Source organism: Channa argus, chromosome 5, assembly GCF_033026475.1.
Source record: "Channa argus isolate prfri chromosome 5, Channa argus male v1.0, whole genome shotgun sequence".
NCBI lineage: Eukaryota > Metazoa > Chordata > Actinopteri > Anabantiformes > Channidae > Channa > Channa argus.
This window is the reverse complement of record NC_090201.1, coordinates 14,437,360-14,459,790: the sequence shown is the minus strand read 5'-3', so window position 1 is coordinate 14,459,790 and position 22,431 is coordinate 14,437,360. Positions and strand designations below refer to the sequence as shown.

General features: G+C 39.2%; 1 protein-coding gene across 9 annotated transcripts in view; it reads left to right on the top strand.

Annotated features, from left to right (window-relative positions):
* The window catches only part of srgap3 (SLIT-ROBO Rho GTPase activating protein 3), a 48,751-nt gene extending 27,340 nt beyond the window's left edge, over positions 1 to 21,411 (top strand). Inside the window, exons 5-24 of one of the 9 annotated variants that reach the window (XR_010914423.1) lie at positions 2,742 to 2,927; positions 4,369 to 4,497; positions 6,425 to 6,646; positions 6,784 to 6,885; positions 7,681 to 7,878; positions 8,153 to 8,237; positions 9,979 to 10,006; positions 10,663 to 10,765; positions 11,662 to 11,722; positions 12,341 to 12,418; positions 12,539 to 12,673; positions 13,199 to 13,304; positions 13,736 to 13,963; positions 14,179 to 14,252; positions 15,823 to 16,003; positions 16,254 to 16,403; positions 16,487 to 16,799; positions 17,933 to 18,178; positions 19,892 to 20,014; positions 20,280 to 21,411. Coding sequence is in view for 6 of the 9 variants with exons in the window: in XM_067504327.1 (XP_067360428.1) it covers positions 2,742 to 2,927; positions 4,369 to 4,497; positions 6,425 to 6,646; positions 6,784 to 6,885; positions 7,681 to 7,878; positions 8,153 to 8,237; positions 9,979 to 10,006; positions 10,663 to 10,765; positions 11,662 to 11,722; positions 12,341 to 12,418; positions 12,539 to 12,673; positions 13,199 to 13,304; positions 13,736 to 13,963; positions 14,179 to 14,252; positions 15,823 to 16,003; positions 16,254 to 16,403; positions 16,487 to 16,799; positions 17,933 to 18,379 (2,826 nt within the window). In the remaining 3 variants the exon portion in view is untranslated. Of the gene's footprint in view, positions 1 to 2,741; positions 2,928 to 4,368; positions 4,498 to 6,424; positions 6,647 to 6,783; positions 6,886 to 7,680; positions 7,879 to 8,152; positions 8,238 to 9,978; positions 10,007 to 10,662; positions 10,766 to 11,256; positions 11,288 to 11,661; positions 11,723 to 12,340; positions 12,419 to 12,538; positions 12,674 to 13,198; positions 13,305 to 13,735; positions 13,964 to 14,178; positions 14,253 to 15,822; positions 16,004 to 16,253; positions 16,404 to 16,486; positions 16,800 to 17,932 lie in introns of those variants that run through there. The other 8 variants (XR_010914422.1, XM_067504329.1, XM_067504328.1 and 5 more) reach the window with 8 other exon arrangements.
* Positions 21,412 to 22,431: the final 1,020 nt, after the last annotated feature.

Below are 22,431 nucleotides of genomic sequence, written 5' to 3'. Positions count from 1 at the left end.
CCTGCTCCACTGGTTTAATATCCCCACTGGGATCAATAATGCTTTAGCTTATCTTATCTTTCTGATCCACCACCTTGTATGTGATGACTGCTCCTCAGTCTCATACACATTCTATTCTTTTATGAATGACAACACTCATTCTTAGCTCTGTTTCAAGTCAGGTTCATCTTTACCTGTTATAAAAATATCATCACAACATTAAACATCTTAAAATGCATTGTTTGTGTTCAAAAAAACTAAAATCAAAATTTTCTATGCATGATTGGATTTCACTTTTTCAAATATACCCTATGCATAAACTTATTTGCTGTAATCTAATATAGTCTCGATCTAAGTCTAATGTATTTTTATACTTTATCTAAACTTGAAGGTATAGTATGAAACTTAAATTAAGACTAGCACGAGATCTAAATCAATCCTCTCATTCCCCTCCCTGTCCCAATGGCCACGTTCTGCCATGCTCTGCACAGCCCTTCAGCAAATAGTCACTATTACAAATTTTAAAAAAGGACGATTCTGCAAAATAGGGGGGCCTGGTGGCTCTGTGGTAGAGCAATGGGTTGGGATGTAGAAGGATGCAGGCTCAAATCCCACCCCAGCAGGTGTTTCCCTGCCCAGCCACTAAGGGCCACCCTGGTACAGGTCTTGATCCCGAGGGTTGCAGCAGAAAGGGCATCGGGCGTAGCTGGACTTTTAAACTCATATCAACCTGCGGAACATCTTCCGCTGTGGTAACACCTGAAGAATTCTGCGAAATATATCAATCAAAGACAAATCATTGAAATGTTTTTCTTTTTTCTTTCTTTTTTAGAATGCTAAGCCTCTTTCAACAAAATTTCAACATGAATATTTCTGCACTGCTTCCACTGATTCTTCTGTGAGTTTAATTCATGGGAGGCTTTGACAGCACTTCTTCGAAACTTTACTTGCTGTAGCAACTACTCTATATCTTGCATACATTATAAAAAACCCTAGTGATTCTTTTCACAGGCTCAGAGACTCTGCTCGGGAGGACTTCTCACACACCCCATACAGACACAACTGAACATCAGTCTTCCTGCAAATGACTTTGTGTCTTCCGCTGCAGTTTCTGTAGTCAGATGGTTTAAACTTTGCTATGGAGGACATTTTAAGAAGAACTGAAAAGAAACCGTTTGACAGTCTGGGGAGGAGCAGAGCTTTAGCCTAGTTTCTCTCTTTTTGTAGCTACGTCAGTGTCAGGTTTGTCGTTCTGAGAATAGACTAGTGTCTTTTATTCAATTTATTTATTAACTTTCAGGTGTTTGCCTTAAAGCTCTTGGCTGCTCTGTTGTTTAAAGAGTTTTTCCACTGCTCGGAGAGGATTATTTATTACAGAACATGGAGTAGAACAACTTCCAGTGCCAGCCCTGGTAAATATTAATTCCCAAGGTTGGAGGTCATGGGAAGATAAAGTTGCAAGTGACCCAACAGCAGATGTGTGATTTTGATGAGTAGCTCTTATAGAGATTAAAGGAACCCTACTGCTTAAGTGCAACTCCCAAGTCAACATCACTTTATCGCAATAAACAAATAAATTGCTGTTTATGTTGACTGTCTAGCAACCTGAGTTTTCATATAAACAAGAATGTGGCTCACATCTGGATGTTCTTTTATGAGTTTTATAAAAATGAGCTTCCAAGAGAAGATACCTTCTCAGTGAACATCTGGGATGAGTTAAAGGTGCAGTATGCTTCTGTATTGTGTAATGGGGTTTTCGGTCCTGTCATCACCAGGGTGCAGTGAGGTGGGAGGTCTCTGGATGTTTAAGTAGAGACCAAAGTGTAGAAGTAATTGCAAAGAATACAGAAGGCAACTTTACTGCACTTAAGAGCTATAAAAAATGAAGAGATATTGTAGAAATGGGGTAAAGGTTGGGAAAACCACAGTGAGAATGGAATGAAAAAGTGAGATGAAGATTTGACAGCCAAGAGCAAACCACACACAACCCTGCACTCCTGGATTCATTTAAATATTCCACATGTAGTGACATCTGTGTTACTGCCATATTGAAACTGATCCACCAGGTCACTGTGAAAGAAAACATCAAAACCAGATTTTGGAAAGTGAAGAGCTTGACAGATGTGGTCTCTTTCTCTCTTCACCTTACTGTTGGTCACATGCAGAAGGGGAATATGGCAGTAATAGTATCACAGAAGTACCTCAGTTCAAGTATGTGCTGTTTTGTGAATGGGCATAAAGTATGATGCAAAAGCACACGTGCCTTTTCAATATTTATAGCTTTCAATCCTCTATACAACAATAGTTAGTAATAAATATTAGTAAAATCGTCTTCCAAATTCCCACTCGTGTCCGGAACCCAGATAAATGGTCTAGTCATTCCCTTCTACCACACTTTTAAAAAATAATACTCACATTTGAGACAATAAACCCAGAGAAATATTTTTTTCTTGGAAAAGTACTAAAACAATTACCACATAGTTTATCCACATTGTTCTGCCCATTCACTAAACTACTTCATCTTCAAAACCTCATATAAAGCATTGAATTTAAATAAACTATTTAGTGCAACTCACTAAGCAAATGTTGCCTCTGGATTTGCATGTATATAATTTTTATAATTTTATCCTTTCCTTGTTTTACAGCATATGTGAAGCATTTATATTTTGGCAGTTTGGTTTATAACCTATGTAGTAAAATGGGATGATGATGCACCCTGTTAATTTTCAGTCTCCTGAATTTCTATCATGTTCCCCCTGCAGGTAATGAAAACATATCACATGTACCACACTGAGAGCATCAGTGCAGAGAGCAAGCTGAAGGATGCAGAGAAGCAGGAAGAAAAGCAGTTCAGCAAATCTGGAGACCTCAACGTTAACCTCCTGCGCCACGAAGATCGCCAGTCAAGACGTAGCTCAGTCAGGAAAATTGAGAAGATGAAAGAGAAGGTGAATATGCTCTGGGTAGCGTTGTGTGTCATGACACATTTTTGTTGTCCTGTTTGGTTTCAGTCTACTTGGCAATAGCTCTGAATAAACAATTCAGCATTCAGGCCAAAGCTTTTAAGAAGCTTCTCCTCAAAGCTGAATGGTGAGGTTATGATAGGCAAGCTCTGTAAATGCAGGGTGAATGTGTGTGTAAGACGAACAGAGATTATAAGGTCAGAAACTCTTTTTTAACTCAAACTTTAAGACTGTCACACAATACACACCAAGTCAGGAACACCTCTCATCCCATTGTATTTAGATATTAGTATACGGTATTTAAAGCCCTCTTTGCTATTAGCATATGGAGGGGGTCTCTGGAGCACACTGCTTTGGATGAACCTGTGCGTTTTTTATTAGGCATCTTCTTCTGGATTTTTTCATGCAAATGAAACTTCCATTATCTCTTAGGTGCAGAAAATCAAGAAGCTGTCCTCAGGCTGGTATTTTCAGAAATGCTGCCTGGCTTGGAAAGACTATATATAACATTGTGGCAATGAATAATCTTACTTTTCCCTGTCTGTTTCTTCTTTCTAAGCTGGTGTCTCATTACTATGCTTGCAAACAGGAAGATAAAGAAGGTGGGGGGTTGGGGGTAATCTCCTTTCCCTAACTCAGTGCTGGAAATAGCATTGTAATTGCTTTGTAAATTTGGAAATGAAATGTATAGCAAAACATTCAAACAGGAAAGTCACAAAATGTGCAAAAGTCTAGAGTGATGATGCTTTTGTTAGAATTCAACAAGTCTGTCTTATTACTAAGCAATTTTGTCAATACTGTTATGCACAAGTTTGCAAAATCTTGATTTTTTTCAATACATGTCATGCCATTTCCTTTATGTTTTTTTGTGCTAAATTCAAACATCTCACAAGTGTCTCACACTAGAGAGTAGACCCAAAGGTTTTCCAACCATTATTTATTGGACACAGATGTTGTCTGAAGTGAATGAATTATGCCTTCTTTTGTACAGATTAATCAAAGATACTGAATAACATGCAATTTAGTGAGTTTGTGCCGCTCTGGTAGGTATTAGGTAGACCTAGACTAGCTGTTCCCATTTTCATTTATTAACCTAATCTAACTGATGGCTCGTGTTTTACTTTATAGACATCAGTGATGATGATCTTGTGATCTAGAAAACGTTTATGTTTCTATTTGTCAGCATCTGCACATTGATATTTACAAGTGTTGAGAGACCAAATCATGACAAAATGGAGCCAGCCTGCCACACATACCATCTAGACGCAGCCTGTTTGTCCAAACTTTCCCTGTTATCTCTAGCTGTCAGATGATCTCAAAGCTGCAGCTGCCTAATCACACACTCAACCTGCAACCTGATTTTGCCACATTGATGTGTGTATTTATTTCCTTTTTCTCTCATCTCTCTCTCTCCTCTTCTCCCCAGAGGCAAGCCAAGTACTCAGAGAATAAGCTAAAATGCACAAAAGCCCGGAATGACTATTTGTTGAACCTGGCAGCAACAAATGCAGTTGTGGCAAAATATTACATCCATGATGTCTCTGATATGATTGATGTAAGTATGTGCAAGGCGTGTGTTTTGTTTACATCTCTCAGCTGGGATTTGTGATGTTGATTTAACTCTGCAGTGTTGTTGCTTTTCTCACCATCTGTTCCTATGTCTCATTCACTCTCAGACTGTTGGTTGTTTGTTTTCAAGCTGCTCTGTTGGCCCTAATAACTGTATGGTGCCATCATGTTTTTATATTAATTTCTGCATAACAAACTTTAACACTGATATACTTGTGATTGACTGGTTTTGACATGAACATTAGTTTAGTGGTGCTCTGTAGCCCCACATAGCTACAGAAGAACATTTTTCACTGGAGATTTTAAGGGACTCAATCAGTGCTGACAGAAATATTTCTGCTTCACTCTCCTCAGTCTCATCCTTATTCATTTCTTTTTGTTGTGCTGCTTCTGGAGGCTTTGATGTCCTTGTGATTGTCCACCTCTAACTGTCACCATTGAAAACAAACACCCACATTTCTTTTATTGGGTATGGTTTTTAAACGGTCTTTTTTTCATGGGTCAGACTGCACGAAGCAGTCTTTCTAACACTGACTCTAATTAAGTGTTTTATTTGAGGTGAAACCTTAAGCTCAATTTATAATATTTCATTTACTTTCTAGCACTGTTAAAAAGTCTGAGCTCCAGTGTTTAAAAGGGTGATTTGTTTAGCAAACCACTAATGGTTGGAATTTGGTCAAAATCAGCTGGTGAGCACAGGCTCTGTTTATGCAGGCATCAGTGCGGTTAATGTGGTTGGCAGTGGGCTCTCAGCCCCAGTGACCTGCTACCAGTCATCCTGCAGACAAACAGATGAAGATGAAGAAACCCTTGTGGACAATATACAAAATGTTATTGAAAATGTCCTGTATTTGCTATGCATGCTTACATCTCACAACTGAAATAATAAATAACATTAATATGTATAAAATATATTAACATACTAGTATACAGTATAATATTACACTATATGCTAGTATAGAATGTAGGAACTATACACCTGCATCCATTAATACATAGGAATATTAAAATCAAAGTAGTTAGCAGAATTTTGATGTTCTGTAAGCCCGTGTATGATCTGCACTCCCTCCTTTTCTGCTGCTGCAGGCTGCAATGGGAGTCACATATGAATAAGTTCTCACTGTGTTTGCTTGTTTAAAAAGAAGCTAATTTGCTCCCTTTAGTCTTCTGAGCCACTTTGACTGAGTGCTGCAATGAGGCTTGTGCACCAAAGTAGAAAAACTACTTCCTTAATGGTAAAGAGTGCTAAAGAGCATTTACTTAGTCATTTACAGAGCTGTCAGTTGCCTCTAGCTCCCCTCTAAACCCCCTCACCACCATTCTCTGCTTAATTAGGTTACTTCATACAGCTCAGCATGATAAGGCTCTGTAATTATCCCTGGTGTCCTACTGTTTGAACTCAACTTCTATTTTTGAAAGATAACCTGTAGCAGGATGTAATTTGGGATTTAGTTCAAGAACTGCATCTGAACATGAACAAAGGTGCTTAAACTAACAGACGTTACATCTCAGATTTGCACTTTAAAAATATTTAACATTTTGTATATTTACATTACCTGACACATCGATATGTCAAATTAAAGCAACACCAGCTGAAAACCTCTGGGCTTGCTGCAGTGCTGTAGACGTGGACTATGGTTGGGCAACAATACCCAACAGTGATGTAACAGTGTGGTTTCTACATCATGACATCACTATTGGGTATGGTTTCCATAAAATACACACACATCTGTCCACACCTAACCACATCGAGCAGGGGTGAAACCAACTTGAAATGTTCAGAGCACGCAGTGAAACCTCATGTTACATTTATTTTACAGTAGTTATTCAACAGCCTCTACAGCATCTTTCTTTCTTCTCATTTTCAAAGTGTATTTCTGGTTTTTATTTATCTTTATATTTTATCTCCGTAGTGCTGTGACCTGGGCTACCATGCCAGCTTGGCACGCACCTTCAGGACCTATTTATCTGCTGAGTACAACTTGGAGACATCACGTCACGAGGGACTGGATATCATAGAGAATGCTGTGGACAACCTGGACTCTCGCAGCGACAAGCACAAGATCATGGATATGTATAACCAGGTGTTCTGTCCCCCAATGCGCTTTGAGTACCTACCACACATGGGAGATGAGGTGAGATGCTTTAAATGCCATAGCTCCCATTAAAGATTTCAGTTTGAATAAATTATACATTTAGATTTATAATGAGTCTTTTAATCCAAATGGATAAATGTGGTCTCTTTTAACGCATGAGTCCTCTGCATCGTCAGGTATGTCAGGTGAGCGCCCAGCAGCCTGTCCAGACTGAACTCCTGATGCGTTACCACCAACTGCAGTCACGCTTAGCCACGCTCAAGATTGAGAATGAGGAGGTGAGGATTTATGATGTCTCTTTTTACCACCACAAGCCCTCACCTTCAGGTCCACCCCCCACATTTAAAACAGAAAGCCCTTTCTCATTTTCCCCAGAGCCAAGTAGGAGGGCCACATCCCCATCTGTTCTCTTTGCAATTACTCTCCAATGACCCCTGCTCTGCAGGAGCTGACAATATACTTAGATTGTCAAAGCACTAAGGTTGTCTTTGAAGTTATATGTCAAATTAACTATTTTATGATAAAGCGAGGGCTTTCTCATTCAGAGCTGCCAACACAATATGAGATGCATATGAGGGCAAAAATAACAAGGCCTGTTAGACTTCCCTGTCCCAATGCCTCTGCCTGTTCCCTGACTCGTGCTCTGGAGGATCTATAATGGATGAGAGATGCCATTCCTGGAAATGAGCTTTATCAATCTCAGCCCTAAACAGAGAGTCTTCTTTAGTATTTTTTGTGGGAAGTTTATGTGTTTCCATGGAACTCTTCAATGTCAACTCTTACCCTGATGTGTGTCTCACCTGCAGATTGTTCTGGACTTTTATTCTGATGCTGCACGCTGTCTAGGCAGTACATTTCAAGGTCATCTATTGTTCAAGGATGATTTTGTATTTTGTATAAATACCGTATGCTGGCGCAATAGATTACTCACTCTTGCCCTTGAAAATGTCATCACTTAACGTCCATTAAGGCTTGAGGAAAAAAAATAATTTACTCCTCAAAAAGTAACAGTGATTAAGATTGAGTTGGAAAGTATGATGCTTCAATTTGTCATCCTCTTTTCAACTGTGCAGGTGAGAAAGACCTTGGATGCTACCATGCAAACCCTGCAGGACATGCTGACGGTGGAGGACTTTGACGTGTCTGATGCTTTCCAACATAGCCGTTCAACCGAATCCATTAAGTCTGTGGCCTCTGAGTCCTATATGAGCAAGCTAAATGTAGCCAAGAGGAGGGCAAACCAACAGGAGACTGAAATGTTCTACTTTTCAGTGAGTTCTTGGTGATTTTAATATTTTTAAACTGTCCAAGCCATGTTAATGGCTGCTGACTTACCTGTTGTTGAACTTCAGCTTTGAACTGTTTATCAAAATTAGGCTATTAGTCATCATTTCCACATGCTCTGAAAATGAAAATGAAATTACAGCTATAACAGATTGGATTTATGCTGATTTGACCAACACAGAATTGTTTGATTGGGCTCATGTTAAACTGTATTAGTGCTACTCTTCATTCATTGCTGCCTTCATCTCTCTGCCTGTTTAGAAATTCAAGGAGTACCTGAATGGCAGTAACCTCATTATTAAGCTGCAGGCCAAGCATGACTTATTGAAGCAGACACTGGGTGAAGGTAAGAAGTCTATTTCAGATGGTGCCTGACCAGCGGCTTTGTTCTTTAATTATGAGCAACAGAAGCAGGCCACAGCTCTATAGAATCACTACCTTTAGCATTAACAGTGGTACTAGTATGGAATGAGTTATAAGATCTAGATTTTGAATATCTTCATTTCTACCTGTCTCCCCTGGTTTGAGCACTATTCAGTTAGCCTCAGTTTGGTGCAAGCAGGTTTTCCCATTTCCATCCCCCAGCCCCTCCCTTCCCAAGAGGTCCCCTTGTCACCTCAGCCGTGAACAGTTTACGCCCAATCAATCAGCGGGACCAGGCCCAGGCCCATTTCTGCAGCTGCGCTTGCATCAGCACCTAAAAGAAAATGGCATCAGGCATAAACAGCTGAGGCCTTCAAACACACACACACACACACAAACACACACACAAACACACTTCCAAATTTTACTCATTGAATTCATTAATTGTTTTCTTCAAGTCTTAATTAATCATTTATTTTGGCTTTCTTAGGCTTCCAGGGTCTCAGAGTGTTTTGATCTGTGCTAACTGCATGCTGCAACACTCACATTATAGTACACACGAGACTCCTGACAGATCTGTTTGTATGTCCACGCTAGAGCAGCTGAGAGGAGTGTATGAACACAACATATGGTGTCTCCAGGTACCACCCATGTTTAATTATTCAGCTGATCAATCAGGCTGAGTAGGATTCATTAGCTCGTTGCTTCACACCCAAAATAGCGTGTTTGTGTATGTGTGTAGTTGTGTGAGGATGACAGAGGGAATAAGATGAGACTGGTGAGTGCCACATGGCGTTTACATCTTGCTGGATGTATTAATAAAAACATAATGTCAAGATGTTGCTAGAATATCTGCCAGCCCATGTTTCCCAGATGACTCACTAACTCCCTTGTGTAATGGATTTGATTTGTTGCTGTCACTTTCTGTGTTTATATAATGGTTATCTCCTCTGTCACTGAAGAACTCTGGCACTTTTAGATATGAAATTAGGGTAAAACAAACTGACTATTTATGCGTATGCTTGAGAAACCCGGTCAGAGGTAGACAGGGCTGTCACTCAGAACAATCATGTCTGGGACACAGGCGGTTGTTTCTTCACATGAGTGCTCCACAGACCGCTCAGCATCTGAAAGAATATTGTTTTGAGTAATGGGTTAGCCTTTGCTCTTTCTGTCCATTGTTGAGTGGAGTGAAGAAATAATGTTGAAAGACTTTCGAGCTGCTGCTTTTTTCTACTTTAAATCATTTTGCTTGAAATACAGTCTTGTTCTGACTTTATAAGGACCAGGTGATCTTTGAAATAAATGTTGTCTTAATTGAACTACTATGTATTTTTAGGCTTGATGGTGTATTGTTGTATGTGCGTTCATTGTTTGAAACCCATAACAATGGGCTCAGTGAGCTGGCACAAAGTCTCAACACTGATAGACCCCTCCCTCCCTAATCAGTAATATGCACACACTGCAGCCGCAAGCCGCTTTTCTTTGCTCTGAGAGGAGGCCAGTAACCCCAAAGGGTCCTCTGGGTCACTTCAGCCTTCACTGATGACTGCTCAATAGCTTTAACCAATGAATGGCGGTGCTCAATTAATCTCTCCCTCAATAGCCGTGTTGTCTCTCATCAAGCCCCTCACTGTGGCTGAGCACTGACTGGGGTATTTGGAACATCTACCATAAAGACACTAGTATACAACATGTCCCTCTTGTGTCTTGTTTTTCCACAGGGGAAAGGGCTGAATGTGGAACTACGAGGTAAGATCTCTTTTGATAAGTGAGCTATGTCTGATTGCTGCCTATTAGCCAGGAAGCATCTGCCTATTCCATTAATTTCCCATCATTACAATTTAATTCCACTGTCAAAAAAACAAACAAACAAACAAAGCACTTCCCCAGTTGTTGGAACACCCAAACTGCAATAAACATTGCGTGCAAATCACTGCATGGCTTTGCAGTGGCTGAAAATTCTGTTAAGAAAATGGCAGTATGTTGGTATAAATATTTACATAACCTTTAGCCTCATCTCACCGAACTTGTCAAATTAAGTGCTTGCATATTTTTATGTGGTTGTGGAAGTATAAATGTATAATTTTTTTTTGTGGCATTGATTTTGTTAGATGTGTCAATGTTCATTTATCTGTATCTCTGTAAGGACAAGTGTTTTATTGAAAACCCAGACCTAGACTCTTGTCCACCCCAACAACTAAAGAGGATAAAAGTTATTTATATACAAAAAAAATGTTTCCCCTTAAGTATTTCAACTTTTAAATTAGGATTCTTGTATTTTTCTAAAGTGAATATTCTTTCATTTATCTGTTTCAGTGACATGTTTTTTATTCCTACTCTTTAATCCTACTGTATTTGCTTTTTTAGTTTCAATGTTTTTGTTCCCTTTTTCCATCATTTCCCAGGCCCCCCACCCTTCCGCCTAAACCACAGAAAATGCGGAAGCCTAGGCCACGCTCCATGTATAACCATAAGCTGTTTAATGGCAATATGGAGACCTTCATCAAGGTACCCTGTGGTGGTGGTGTATGACTAAGCGGCCCTGTAGACAAGTAGGGGAAGGCTGTTAAGGCCTTTGCTCTCATTCTCTTCCTCACTGTGACATTCTGTTCCTCCCTGCTCCAGCTGCCCTTGATCATAATATAACACCTCTGTTTAACCTCTAATCCTTCCTTCCTCTCTTCTGTGGCTCTGCCAGTGTTGACAGACAGAGTGGCAGTCAGCTGTCTCCTCCTTCCCCCCAGAACAATTTACCATCTCTGGCTATATTTCTAAATCCAGTCACTGTTTGGATGTTTGAGAGGCAGGACTCAGCAGTGGATTTACATCGTCCCTCACGCGATTCTTTACTGCACCTCTGTAACGTTCCTAGTGCCCGTCCCTGTTCCTTGCCTCCTTTAACCTCCAGAGAGGTTGTTTGTCATATGAGCTTCTCTAACATTGTGCTTCTCTGCCCTGTCTTCCTTTGCTTCTCTGTGCTTTGCTGCTTTTTGTCCCAGAGGAAGAAGGAATGCCCGTACTCGCATTCAGGTACCTTGTTGTTGTTAGAGAATATAGGTCAGGGCACAAGGCAAAGCAAAACTGTTCAGCTATTAGTTGTTTGCTACTGCCTCAGCTTCAGTTGCATGCTGCTGGTTTCCTCTCAGTTTTCTGTGGCATTAATAGCACTTTCTTGTCTTTTATTGTTAATGGTTCTTTTGAGATCTGATTAATAAAATATGTATGGGCCATCAGGACCAGTAATTGGATTTTGTTTGTTTATGTAGTTTAAAAAAGTGCTCTGCTTCTATATTGTCTGTATTTAGTTAATACAAAATAAAATAGACAATACGCTATTTTTACAATTATTTTCTGTTGTTGTTTGTCTCATCTTTTATATTTTTTTCTGATGGTTTCTTTTTCAGGATTCAGGTCAACCAATTCCACTTGTTGTTGAAAGCTGTATTAGATACATCAATCTATATGGTAAGTTTCACATCATCACATCATGTTACTGGGACTATTACTTTTTAGTGAAAGCCCAGAGAAAGGACACAACTTAGGAAGTCCTTAAAAAATTCCTTTGGGCTCAAGTGACAGCAGGTATTTGATGAATCAATCTATTTCCACAAATGGCTGTAGGTACACACTGACCTGCTCTGCTTTCTACCTCAGTCTCTCAGCCACCTGCTGGTGATTTAACAAGCTTATACTAATAGATCACACACAAAGAGTTTTGAAAGTCCCATTAGTCTTTGTTGAGTCAGTTGAGCCACCCTCCCACACTTTTTATAACTCCTCCCTGTCTACCTTCACATCTGTCTTCAGCTCATTGCTGTTGCCCACAAGCCTTTCCCCTGGATCTGGACCTAATGAAACTCCAGAAAACTGATTAGGCACACTCTAACTGAAACCATATGCTACTGACTCACTGAGGGGCCCTCTCCTGGAAAAATACGCATTTCTCTTTATGACTAGATTACATATCCTGCTCTGTGTTTCCCATCTGCTCTCATGAAGCCGGCACTGTGGCTAGGAGATAATAGTTGCTAGTGAAGCAACTATAGCTCTGAATCTGTAAACACTGGGTTGTATTTCTTTCAGGGTTGCAGCAGCAAGGCATATTCCGCGTGCCAGGTTCACAGGTGGAGGTCAATGATATTAAAAACTCATTTGAGAGGGGTGAGTATCACAGACAGATGACGTGGTCCCTGATCTCATGTAACATACTTGAACAGACTAAACCAGTTGGACGCATTCTACGACTCTTCAAATGCAAGCACTGAAAACGCCTCTTTTTAGGTGAAGATCCCTTAATCGATGACCAAAATGACCACGATATTAACTCTGTGGCTGGGGTGCTGAAGCTGTACTTCAGAGGACTGGAGAACCCTCTCTTTCCAAAGGAGCGGTTCCTGGACTTCATCTCCACCATCAGTGAGTCACACACAGCAGAAAACATTCAAAACAATCACAGTCATGAGTGGACTGGTCAAATAGAAAAGAGGAAACATACCTAGCAGTTTGTTTAGGAACTCAGCTTTACTGGAGAAGAAAAAGGCATGAAGTACAGCACATGGAAGCAATCTTAACACCGGGGCTCTCTGCCTGATATTTAACAGAAAGCCAGTAGGAGGAGGAGAGTGTGATCCACATGTACGAGTTCACCACAGGATTGCTTTCCTGCCGTTTCTAATAGTTTGATCACTCAGTTTGCCTTAAAGGTCTGGTGAAAGGGGGGATGAGTTTCCAATAACACTTTTCACAAACTCCTCCGCTTTTTGCTTCAGCGGTATAGCCATACTTTGATCAGTATTTTGTACAACAGTATTGTTTAGGCTTTTTTAAGTGGACACTGTTGTTGTTGTGCTTGTATATCGTAGTATGAAAAAGCCACATTTGCCATTTATCATAGATAAAACCAGCGGTGGTACATCTGTATGTTTGTCCTCTGTATTTCAGAACTTGACTCTGGAGCTGAGAGAGCACACCACATTCAGCAGATTACTGTTACTCTTCCTCGGACCATTATAATCGTCATGAGATACCTGTTTGCTTTTCTCAATCAGTGAGTTCCTACTGATTCTCATAAAATTTCTTGCAGTCTCTGATACAAACCTATAAATTACCTGTCTGCTAATAATGGTTGTGATTAATGCACCTTTTCCTGGGTTTCCCAGCGGATTAAAGAGTTTAATAAAGATTTTATACCTCCGACCGTATACCCCACTTCACTTTTAGAGCTGTTCCAGCTGTGACTTATACTGTGAATACTGGTTATGACATCCTATAGCAGAATGCTTAAGTTACAAAGAGTTAGATGTGACAAGTGCTAGCTAAGTTGATTTGTGGAAGGGATTGGCTGATCAGAAGGCTTTCTGTCAGACTGAGCTGCACAAGGAAGCATGCAATGTAGCTGCATCACAACTAAACTGATTTATGGGTATTTTATTACACACAATAAAATGGACAAATGCTCAAGGCTGTTCTGTCCCTCAGTCTCTCCCAGTACAGTGATGAAAACATGATGGATCCATACAATTTGGCTATCTGCTTTGGCCCAACCTTGATGCCCATCCCAGATGGGCAGGATCCTGTGGCATGCCAAGCACATGTTAATGAAGTCATAAAGACCATCATCATCCACAGTGAAGTCATCTTTCCCAGTCAACGTGAGCTGGATGGACCAATGTATGAAAAGTGCATGACTGGAGGGGAGGAGTACTGGTGAGTATCAGCTAGACCAGGTGGTAAACTTGAGCAAACAAATTAGTTAGAACTGTATGTACAGTTCCTCCAGCTTGGATTTGGCTTTAAAAGGAACTGTGACATTTTATCAGCTAATCACCTGCTTAAATATTTTTATTGTTTACAAATAAATAAAAAATGGTCATGATCAAATGTGACATTACACTGATTTGTTTATCAATCTACATCTGCAGTGACAGCCCCCACAGTGAACCAGGAACTATTGATGAGGCTGACAATGGCACTGAACCACACACTAGTGATGAAGGTCTGTACATGACTTTGTCATCTATTTCTTTTTTTTATGAAGGGTCATTATTATTCCTCAGGTAAGTTTTAGCTATGCTAGCAGCGTTGCCCTGAGAATGGCTGTGTTGGTCTTATATTTAAGATAGGTATAGCTATTCATTTTTTAAGAAGTTTGATGTTTAAAGATCAAAGCTTGTCAATAAGTGTATTACACACATATTTGATTTGATTTCAGAACTCTTTGTGGATGAGAAGGCATTAGATATAGATTGAACTTTTTTTAAGGGCTTTTGATTGAGAGATGAGCAAGGTCTGTGCTGCAAAAGCTCATGATTGCAAAGCCTTATGTGATGTTTGAAGCTGAAAGCAAGTTGAGTAAACAGTGTTGGCATGCATCACTTCCCCTTTGATCCGTCTCTCTGTGTGAGAGACAGAGAGAGAGAGAGAGAGAGAGAGAGAGAGAGAGGGACACTCTTCTGCCCCCCCCCCCCCCCCTCCCCCGTTTGCTCTTTGTTCAGCGTTAGTCAGCAATTCTCTTGGGACTTTCTCCTTTGTGCAGTATTTCCCTTTTTTTCCCTGAGATTTAGATACATAACTCGGTCAGGCCCAAAAGCCAAATTACAGGTAATACACAGAATAGTATCTCCTGTGCCATCAGTGTAGAGTGAAGACAGGCCTGTAAAGTATGGAGTGCGTTGTGTCAGAATGGGGGTAACCTTATCTCACAACTTCATCTGTGCTGTTGGCTGTGTTTGTAATGAGTGCTGATCCTCTCCATCATTTCTTGCTCATGGAAAAAAGAACAAAAGCTGATTTCCTGCTGTAGGTTCTGCTCTTCCTGGCCTCAATACTGAGAGTCTTATGTGACATTATGAACTCTAGTATTATTGTAATGCATGCAGTCATTTCAGTCATAGAAATAATTCAGCCATGCTGTGTTAATGGTAACATTTCATTGCTTTGCAATTTTAACCAAACTATGACTTTCCCCTTAAACATCCCTGCACCCACGTAAGGAGTTTTCAAAATAACACTGGGAAAAATAGGATTTCTCTTTGAAAGCTTGGAGCTGATTGTAATCACAGCCTTAAGTGTGACTGACCCCTGGTGGTTGAGTTGTTCAAATACACTACATATTAATTTTTAGCATGTAAAATCTTTAATTGTGATAAAGCATTATTAAGCAGACTTAGCTAACTTTAAGGCTTTTCCACACAACATTTGTCTGCCATGAAATGAAAGCTAATTAATAGTTTGCATGGCACGATGAAATGAAAAAGCTCAAAGTGTTTAATTTGTGAGTGGTGTATAACATGCATACATGCAAAGTAATTTTTTATTTTAGCTTTGAAATTCAGAGGGATTTACAGCTCAGAGAGTCATACTGAGTTAAAGTTTTTAGACATAGGATTTTGTGGTTAATCACAAGAATCACACTTAAAAATGCAGAAAAGGTAAATTATGTAATTGACCGAGTTCTGGAAACAAATGGCCTTGCCTGTCTTGTCCGTACCTTCAACGTGTTATGTTATGTTATGGTTTACTGATTAATTTTCTTCTTTATGTTTTTTGTCTGTTTGTATTTTTAGAGGTTGAACAAATTGAGGCCATTGCCAAGTTTGACTATGTGGGACGCAGTCCTAGAGAGTTGTCCTTCAAGAAAGGAGCCTCTCTTCTTTTGTATCACAGAGCATCTGAAGATTGGTGGGAGGGCCGCCACAATGGTGTGGATGGTCTCATACCACATCAGTACATTGTAGTACAAGACCTGTGAGTAACAGCAGAATGTTTTTAAGAAGATGTTATTTATATGATTTGTATCTCGCCTTTGAGAGTTAAGTCACTTAGTTTTGTTATTTTACAATGATCATCAGATAATAATCAAATAATGTTAACTTTTGCACTAAATATGCTTAAAAATACATACAGTATACATTTTACTTAGTTACACTCAATATTGCATCAAAGTTAAATTACATTATGCATTCAAGAACTTTATCATATCTTATGCTTGTTTTAGGGACGATGCTTTCTCAGACAATCTAAGCCAGAAAGCAGATAGTGAAGCGAGCAGTGGACCAATGGTGGATGATAAAAGTTCATCCAAAAATGAAGTCCTCTCTCCATGTGAACAGTCACCAGATTACAACTTTGGAGGAGAAATCGGGAGGTAGATGCAAAAAAGAATAAACACCTTTCTTGTTCCAAAATTTAGCAGCATCTCTGTTGGGCTAACCTGATCCCTTCCTGTAGAGTGAGATTACGGTCTGATGGCGCTGCGATCCCCTGTCGCCGTAGTGGTCCGGATACCCACAGCCCAACTAGAGGGACTGAAACTTTACCACAAGCTGCAGCCTGTCCCAGCAGCCCCCACAAAATGTCATTGGCCAAGACTCGTATGGAGAGCCCAGAAAAAAGGCGCCTTGGTACCTTTGGCAGTGCAGGAAGCATCTACCAAGATAGAAAGGCCTATCCTGAGGGCCACCCGCTGAGGCCAGTGACTGGGGCAACTCGTCACAGCAGCCTTGGGGACCACAAATCACTGGAAACGGAGGCTCTAGCTGAGGTAAGGCTTTCCTGTCAACACGTGGCTATTTTAATAGATTAAATTACATGTGAGTCTTTCAAAACCCACACTTTACTGTTTTCCACTTCACTGCTATACTTTTAACCTTGTGACCTACAAGTCTGTCAGTCACCCAGCTAATAATTATTTATTAATTAATTTTGATAATTAATAATTATAAGCTTTACTATTATATCAGGCATGTTTCAAGTGTGAAATGTGTATGGAGGGAATTCAGATAATAAAACAATGGTGCAAAAAGTATATCAATTAATTTGTCTTTTTCTTCTGTTTGGTGTGTTTTCCTTATTAAAGACAAGTTAGAAAGTGTCAGAAAAGTTTAGTTTGTTTTTTCTTTTCTTACTCCAGTCGGGTCACCACAGTGGACCATGACTGCCATGTACTGCCAGGGACATCTAAGTAAAAGGCCAGGGGCAGTCAGGCTGCTAATTGCAGAACCTGCAGTTGATAGACAAGCACTCTTCCTCCTGAGCCACTGCTGCACCTATAAAGTTTCAGACAATTACACTGCACCATATAAGCAGTATGTGTGTATTTGATAGAACAGAGTTAGACCCCCTGATGTCAGTATTAAAGTAACAGCTGGGACCTGGAGTAAATGTCAGGGCCATACTTCAGCTTAAAGATAGACACATCTCAAGGACGCAAAGGCCTTGAAATGAATAACAACATAAAGAGGACTTAAGGTTCTGCTACATATTTTCCACATCAGCTAATGGCTGCAGCTTTTAGGTTAGGAAGTTAAATCTTCGAAATATTTTAACCCGTTCATTGCACATATAATACAAACAACAAGTCATTTCACAACTCATTTAATAGTGGTTTAAGGTTTTGGATGTACAGTGATGAGCTAAAGATTTAAAATAACCTTGTTGTTTCACTGTTCATAACGTCTAAATATTGTGTGGATATAGAATCTAAGCAAAACAATATAACTGTGATAAAAGATACTGCAGTCCTGAGGTTCAGTGTGATGGATTACACAACTTAAATTCAAAGAGTCAGAGTCAGCTCTCTAAATATTTCTCTGAGTTTATAACTTGTCAACACATTGGAATGAATATAGTTACAGTATTGTTCTGTTCTCCTCACTCTCACCTATCTTCTTTAAGGACATTGACAAGACAATGACTACAGCGCTCCATGAGCTACGTGAGCTGGAGCGACAAAACACTGTTAAGCAAGCTCCTGATGTGGTCTTAGACACGCTGGAGCCTATGAAGAACCCAGCTAGCTCAGAACCCGGCAGCCCTTTGCATACCATTATGATCCGTGACCCAGATGCAGCCATGCGCCGCAACAGCAGCTCCACCTCTGAGATGATGACCACCTTCAAACCCACGCTGTCTGCCAGACTGGTAGGGGCTCAGCTACGTCCCCCACCCATGAGACCAGTGCGCCCTCCTCCAACGCAGCACCGCTCGAGCAGCTCGAGCTCATCAGGCGTTGGCAGTCCTGCTGTAACTCCTACTGAAAAGATGTTTCCGAGTAACAGTGCAGCTGCTGGTTCTAGTCTGAATGCGTCAAGTGATTCTGGGGATAAGTCTGGTACCATGTAGCAAAGGTGGAATCCGCTTCTAAGCAAGGGGAACGCTGATAGAATTGGGTGCTCATGTGCAAACAGCAGATATGGATGTTTTTCTCTGTTTTTTTGCCTGACTAAATTCATATATTCAGGAAGCTCCTCATTGGAGCTTACAATACATTACCAAGGTGATAAAATGGTGGAAGAAGCTGTAGAAGTCTTATAGCATAAAGCTCAACTCTCTTTGAAACTTGATTTAATTATAGTAAATATGTATAAGAACACGTATTTCAATTTTACCTCAATTTAAAAAAGTCTGTTGCCATGTTCTCTTTTCAGAGATACATTTCAGTGCAAGTAAAGCAATACTTGTGTGTGAAATTTGGTTTTAGTTTCCAACCAGCACATGCAGATGATGTTTCAGTTACTTCAGTTGATGTGCATGAAACACCACATCTGGACTGGTTTAGACATTCAGGCATCTATTTATTATTTCGGTCACAGTCTTTATGGCTGGACTTACAAACTTACTTGAAGTTGCCATGCTTTTGTTTTTTACTATAGTCCAGTGGATGTTTGACATTATAGTGAGAGTATGTAATTCCGCATGCAGGGTTTGGAGGCGATAATTACATTTTTAAAGCCTTGCATTATTGAGAGGAGAATTGTAATGAGTTTCTTCATTGGTCATTGTAAGCATAAAATATTAGTTTGAAAGTCACACAGATTACTGTTAAAGATAAAAGTATCCTGGCATGAAGATGATGTCTGCAGTCTTAAACATTATTAATCAGGACATTACATGGCGAGCCATTCTCTACCATCCTGTGCAGGCAGCAGTCCTAATATGGCTGTTCCAGCCCCACAACCTGTGTGTGACATGCAGAAGACTAATGCATCAACTAAAATATGAAACCTGTGGTAAACTTGTACCTAATATATTAGTATTTTTAAGTGTTAATCCTGTACAGGCTGATAAAAAAAGCTTAGGGTTAATGTGAATGGCACTTATTATTATATAAATATTATTAAAACATTTTTTTATCATCTTCAGTAAACTACAAATAATTACTTTGGCTTTGTAAAATAAAGTTCCAATCCTTAACCTTGTCCCATGGGCGTAAAATGCATTTGGTAATTGTAGTAGAGGAAACAGATTGTTGATGAACTGACCACAAAGTCTGTATATATATTTTCTCTATAATTTCTTTTTGACAAACTCATACAACTTGCAAAATTTGAGCAGTTTCCTAGTGAAGCTCAGTGGTTGGATGATTTTTACTGTTGCACAAGAAAAATTAAAAAGTACACTCTGGCAGTTCTTTCAAATTTAAAATGAAATGCTTGTCTAAAGGAACCTGGGAGTAGTGGCAAACTGTTATCAAAGTAGTTTCCCTCTTTCCTGCTTTTCCCCCTTTTTCTTATGTTTGTTGATAGATATAGCACTGTTATGCTCTGATGACTAGTCTTTTTTTCTTGTACAGGCTAATACTTGTTTTACTTCTCTACCTATATGATACCTACTGTACCTCTTGTCATTTTACAGCTGTAGTTCAGACACGTTATCCCCATCCTGAAGAGCCTGCTCTGCTCTGCATGTTCTGCGCTGTAATATCTGACTCCTGTTATGCAGCATTGATGCAATGACTAAGTGCAGTGCCTTGCCTTGGTAAAAACACACAAATAATTAAATATTGGGCTTTTTTGTTTTGGTTAAGAAAGAGGCCTTAATATTTGAAAAGGGTTTGAAAAAACACAAGTGACAGAGGATTTTTTTTTTTAAAGCTGAGTTGAGCTAAAGAAAATATTAGCATGTAAACCATTAAATCTGCAGTAATCAAGTTTATCCTCTATAAGCATTGAGATACATGCTGTAAACTAAAAATATTTGCTTCTGGCTAATGTAACATGTGCTTTTTGTTTATCTTAAACAGATATAAATATCCTAAATGGGGTGAGGCTTAAGAACAGAGAGCTCATACAGCCAGAAAATGCAGCAATGATGCTCATACAGTGCAATCACATCCTCTGCTGGTTCCTGACGGTACTGTTTGCTGTTATGATCAGTGGCCATAATGAATGTGATCTGAAGCTGGTCATACAATCACCTGGTTCATCATACAGTTGTAATTGATTGTCCTGTTATACTTTTGCTGTTGAGATAGTGAAAAAAAGCATATGTTTAATGAAATAGAAAGAGAGCACGCATTTCAAAGGGTGAAATTATCATTATTATATCTAACTAGACTGTTTTTAATTTATGTGGAAGTGGAGCAGAAAATTTGAGTGCCTTCTGTGCACAACATGATTTTTTTTCATGAACTTGTGTATTTACTTTTGTAACTATAACATGTTTTAGTTGTTACATTTATTAAAAACTGATGTTGCTTTTTTTAAACTTTTCTTTTTATTGCTACTCCGACATCAAAACAAAATAGGGAATACACGTGTAAAGACATTCCTCTCCTGAATTACAGACAAATCATCACCACAAACTCCTAGTCTCTGTTTGGGTGAATATTAGGAGTTATAAAAACTACTGTTCACACAATCTACTGGTACGATTCAGTAGAGTCATCTCAGAATATTTCTTTCAGCTTTTTGTGTTCTCTGTGAACTGCCTGTGCTGTGTTTGAGCCGTACCTCTTCTCATTTCTACGACTACCTTTTAAAGAAAAATCAATGCATTATTGTTGGCAATGGCAAGACTGAAATCTCCTCATGTAGATGTTATCGGGCACTTGGTGCAGTCTCATTTTCTCTATATGTAACATTACATGCATAGTTCCTGAGTGTTTGTTGACATGGATAACGCAGTTTGTTGATATTAGGTTAGTATTGAAAAAGAGCATCACAGCAAAGGACAGACTGAGCAACTGTCATATTGTGGGGACTGTGCATTGCTGCCACACAGTTTAGCTTCTCTTTAATTGTTTGTCTAGTGATGCTGTTTTTTGACGAATGTCTGGTTGGTTGAAACCCTGTGATGTAAAGTACCATACCACTGACTGGATGTTGAAAACCCCCGCGTCCAAATAAAACCATTCTTGTTCTGTGATCTGGATATTCTGAGTGAATTGGTTTTTAATTGTAGCGTTTAGTTTGACCCCCAATGGATCATTTGTGTGCAACTCATACATAAGTACAAATTTGAGGTACTCTTTCACTCTGCTACTCCACTCCTCTACATGAGAATATTTTTTATTATATTTATTAGACAATTGCCTTTACTTCCATACAAACCATTATGATGATGTATTAGAGTAGTTATAAAACAAGAAAAAATAGAAAAGACAGAAGTCAAATGTATAAATACTATATACACTTTAAAATAATAAAAAAAAAATTCGCCTAGAATTAGAATTAGTTATAATAAGTGTGTAGTTCATTATGTGACCACTTGATGGAGAAACTGCAATAGAGAAAGTATTTAATGAGCCTCAGTTTCACATGGTGAATGTGTGGCTAGAACTCTGTTGATTACTCTCTTAAAAACAAGCCAGTGATGGCCACTCTGAGAATATAGTTTTGCATAAGTTAAGCGATCATCTCTCTTAAAATTAAAATTGGCTTTCTAGTTCATCATTCGGAGCGTTACACCAAAAGCTCACACTGACAGAGCATAAACAAAATTCAATTTGTTCCACCTGAGAAACTCCTGCTCAACAAGATCATGTCAAACAAGTGACTGTATTCGCAGTTTTCATTAGTCTGGAAGTAAATTAACCGGGAAGTCAGTAAGTAGTATACTGCTTACTAATATCCAGATTAGTAAGTAGTATACTGCTTACTAATATCTAGATTAGACATAACATTAAAATGTTATGTGTTTAGATTTGTCTAAACAATTCAGGAACAATTTTCAGAACCCTTTTCTTTTCCCAGATGTGATTGAAGTCAAAATTTTTGAAAATCCACTTAAAAAAATAATATTAAATAATCTATTTTAATGAAACAATGGTTTCAATGGATAACATGAAAAAAGGTATGAGCTAAGTTACATTAATTACAACAGAAACAAAAAAAAAAGCTTTGTTAAACGTGTACATTATCATCAATAGTGACCACAGACAAGCTGTAGGTTGT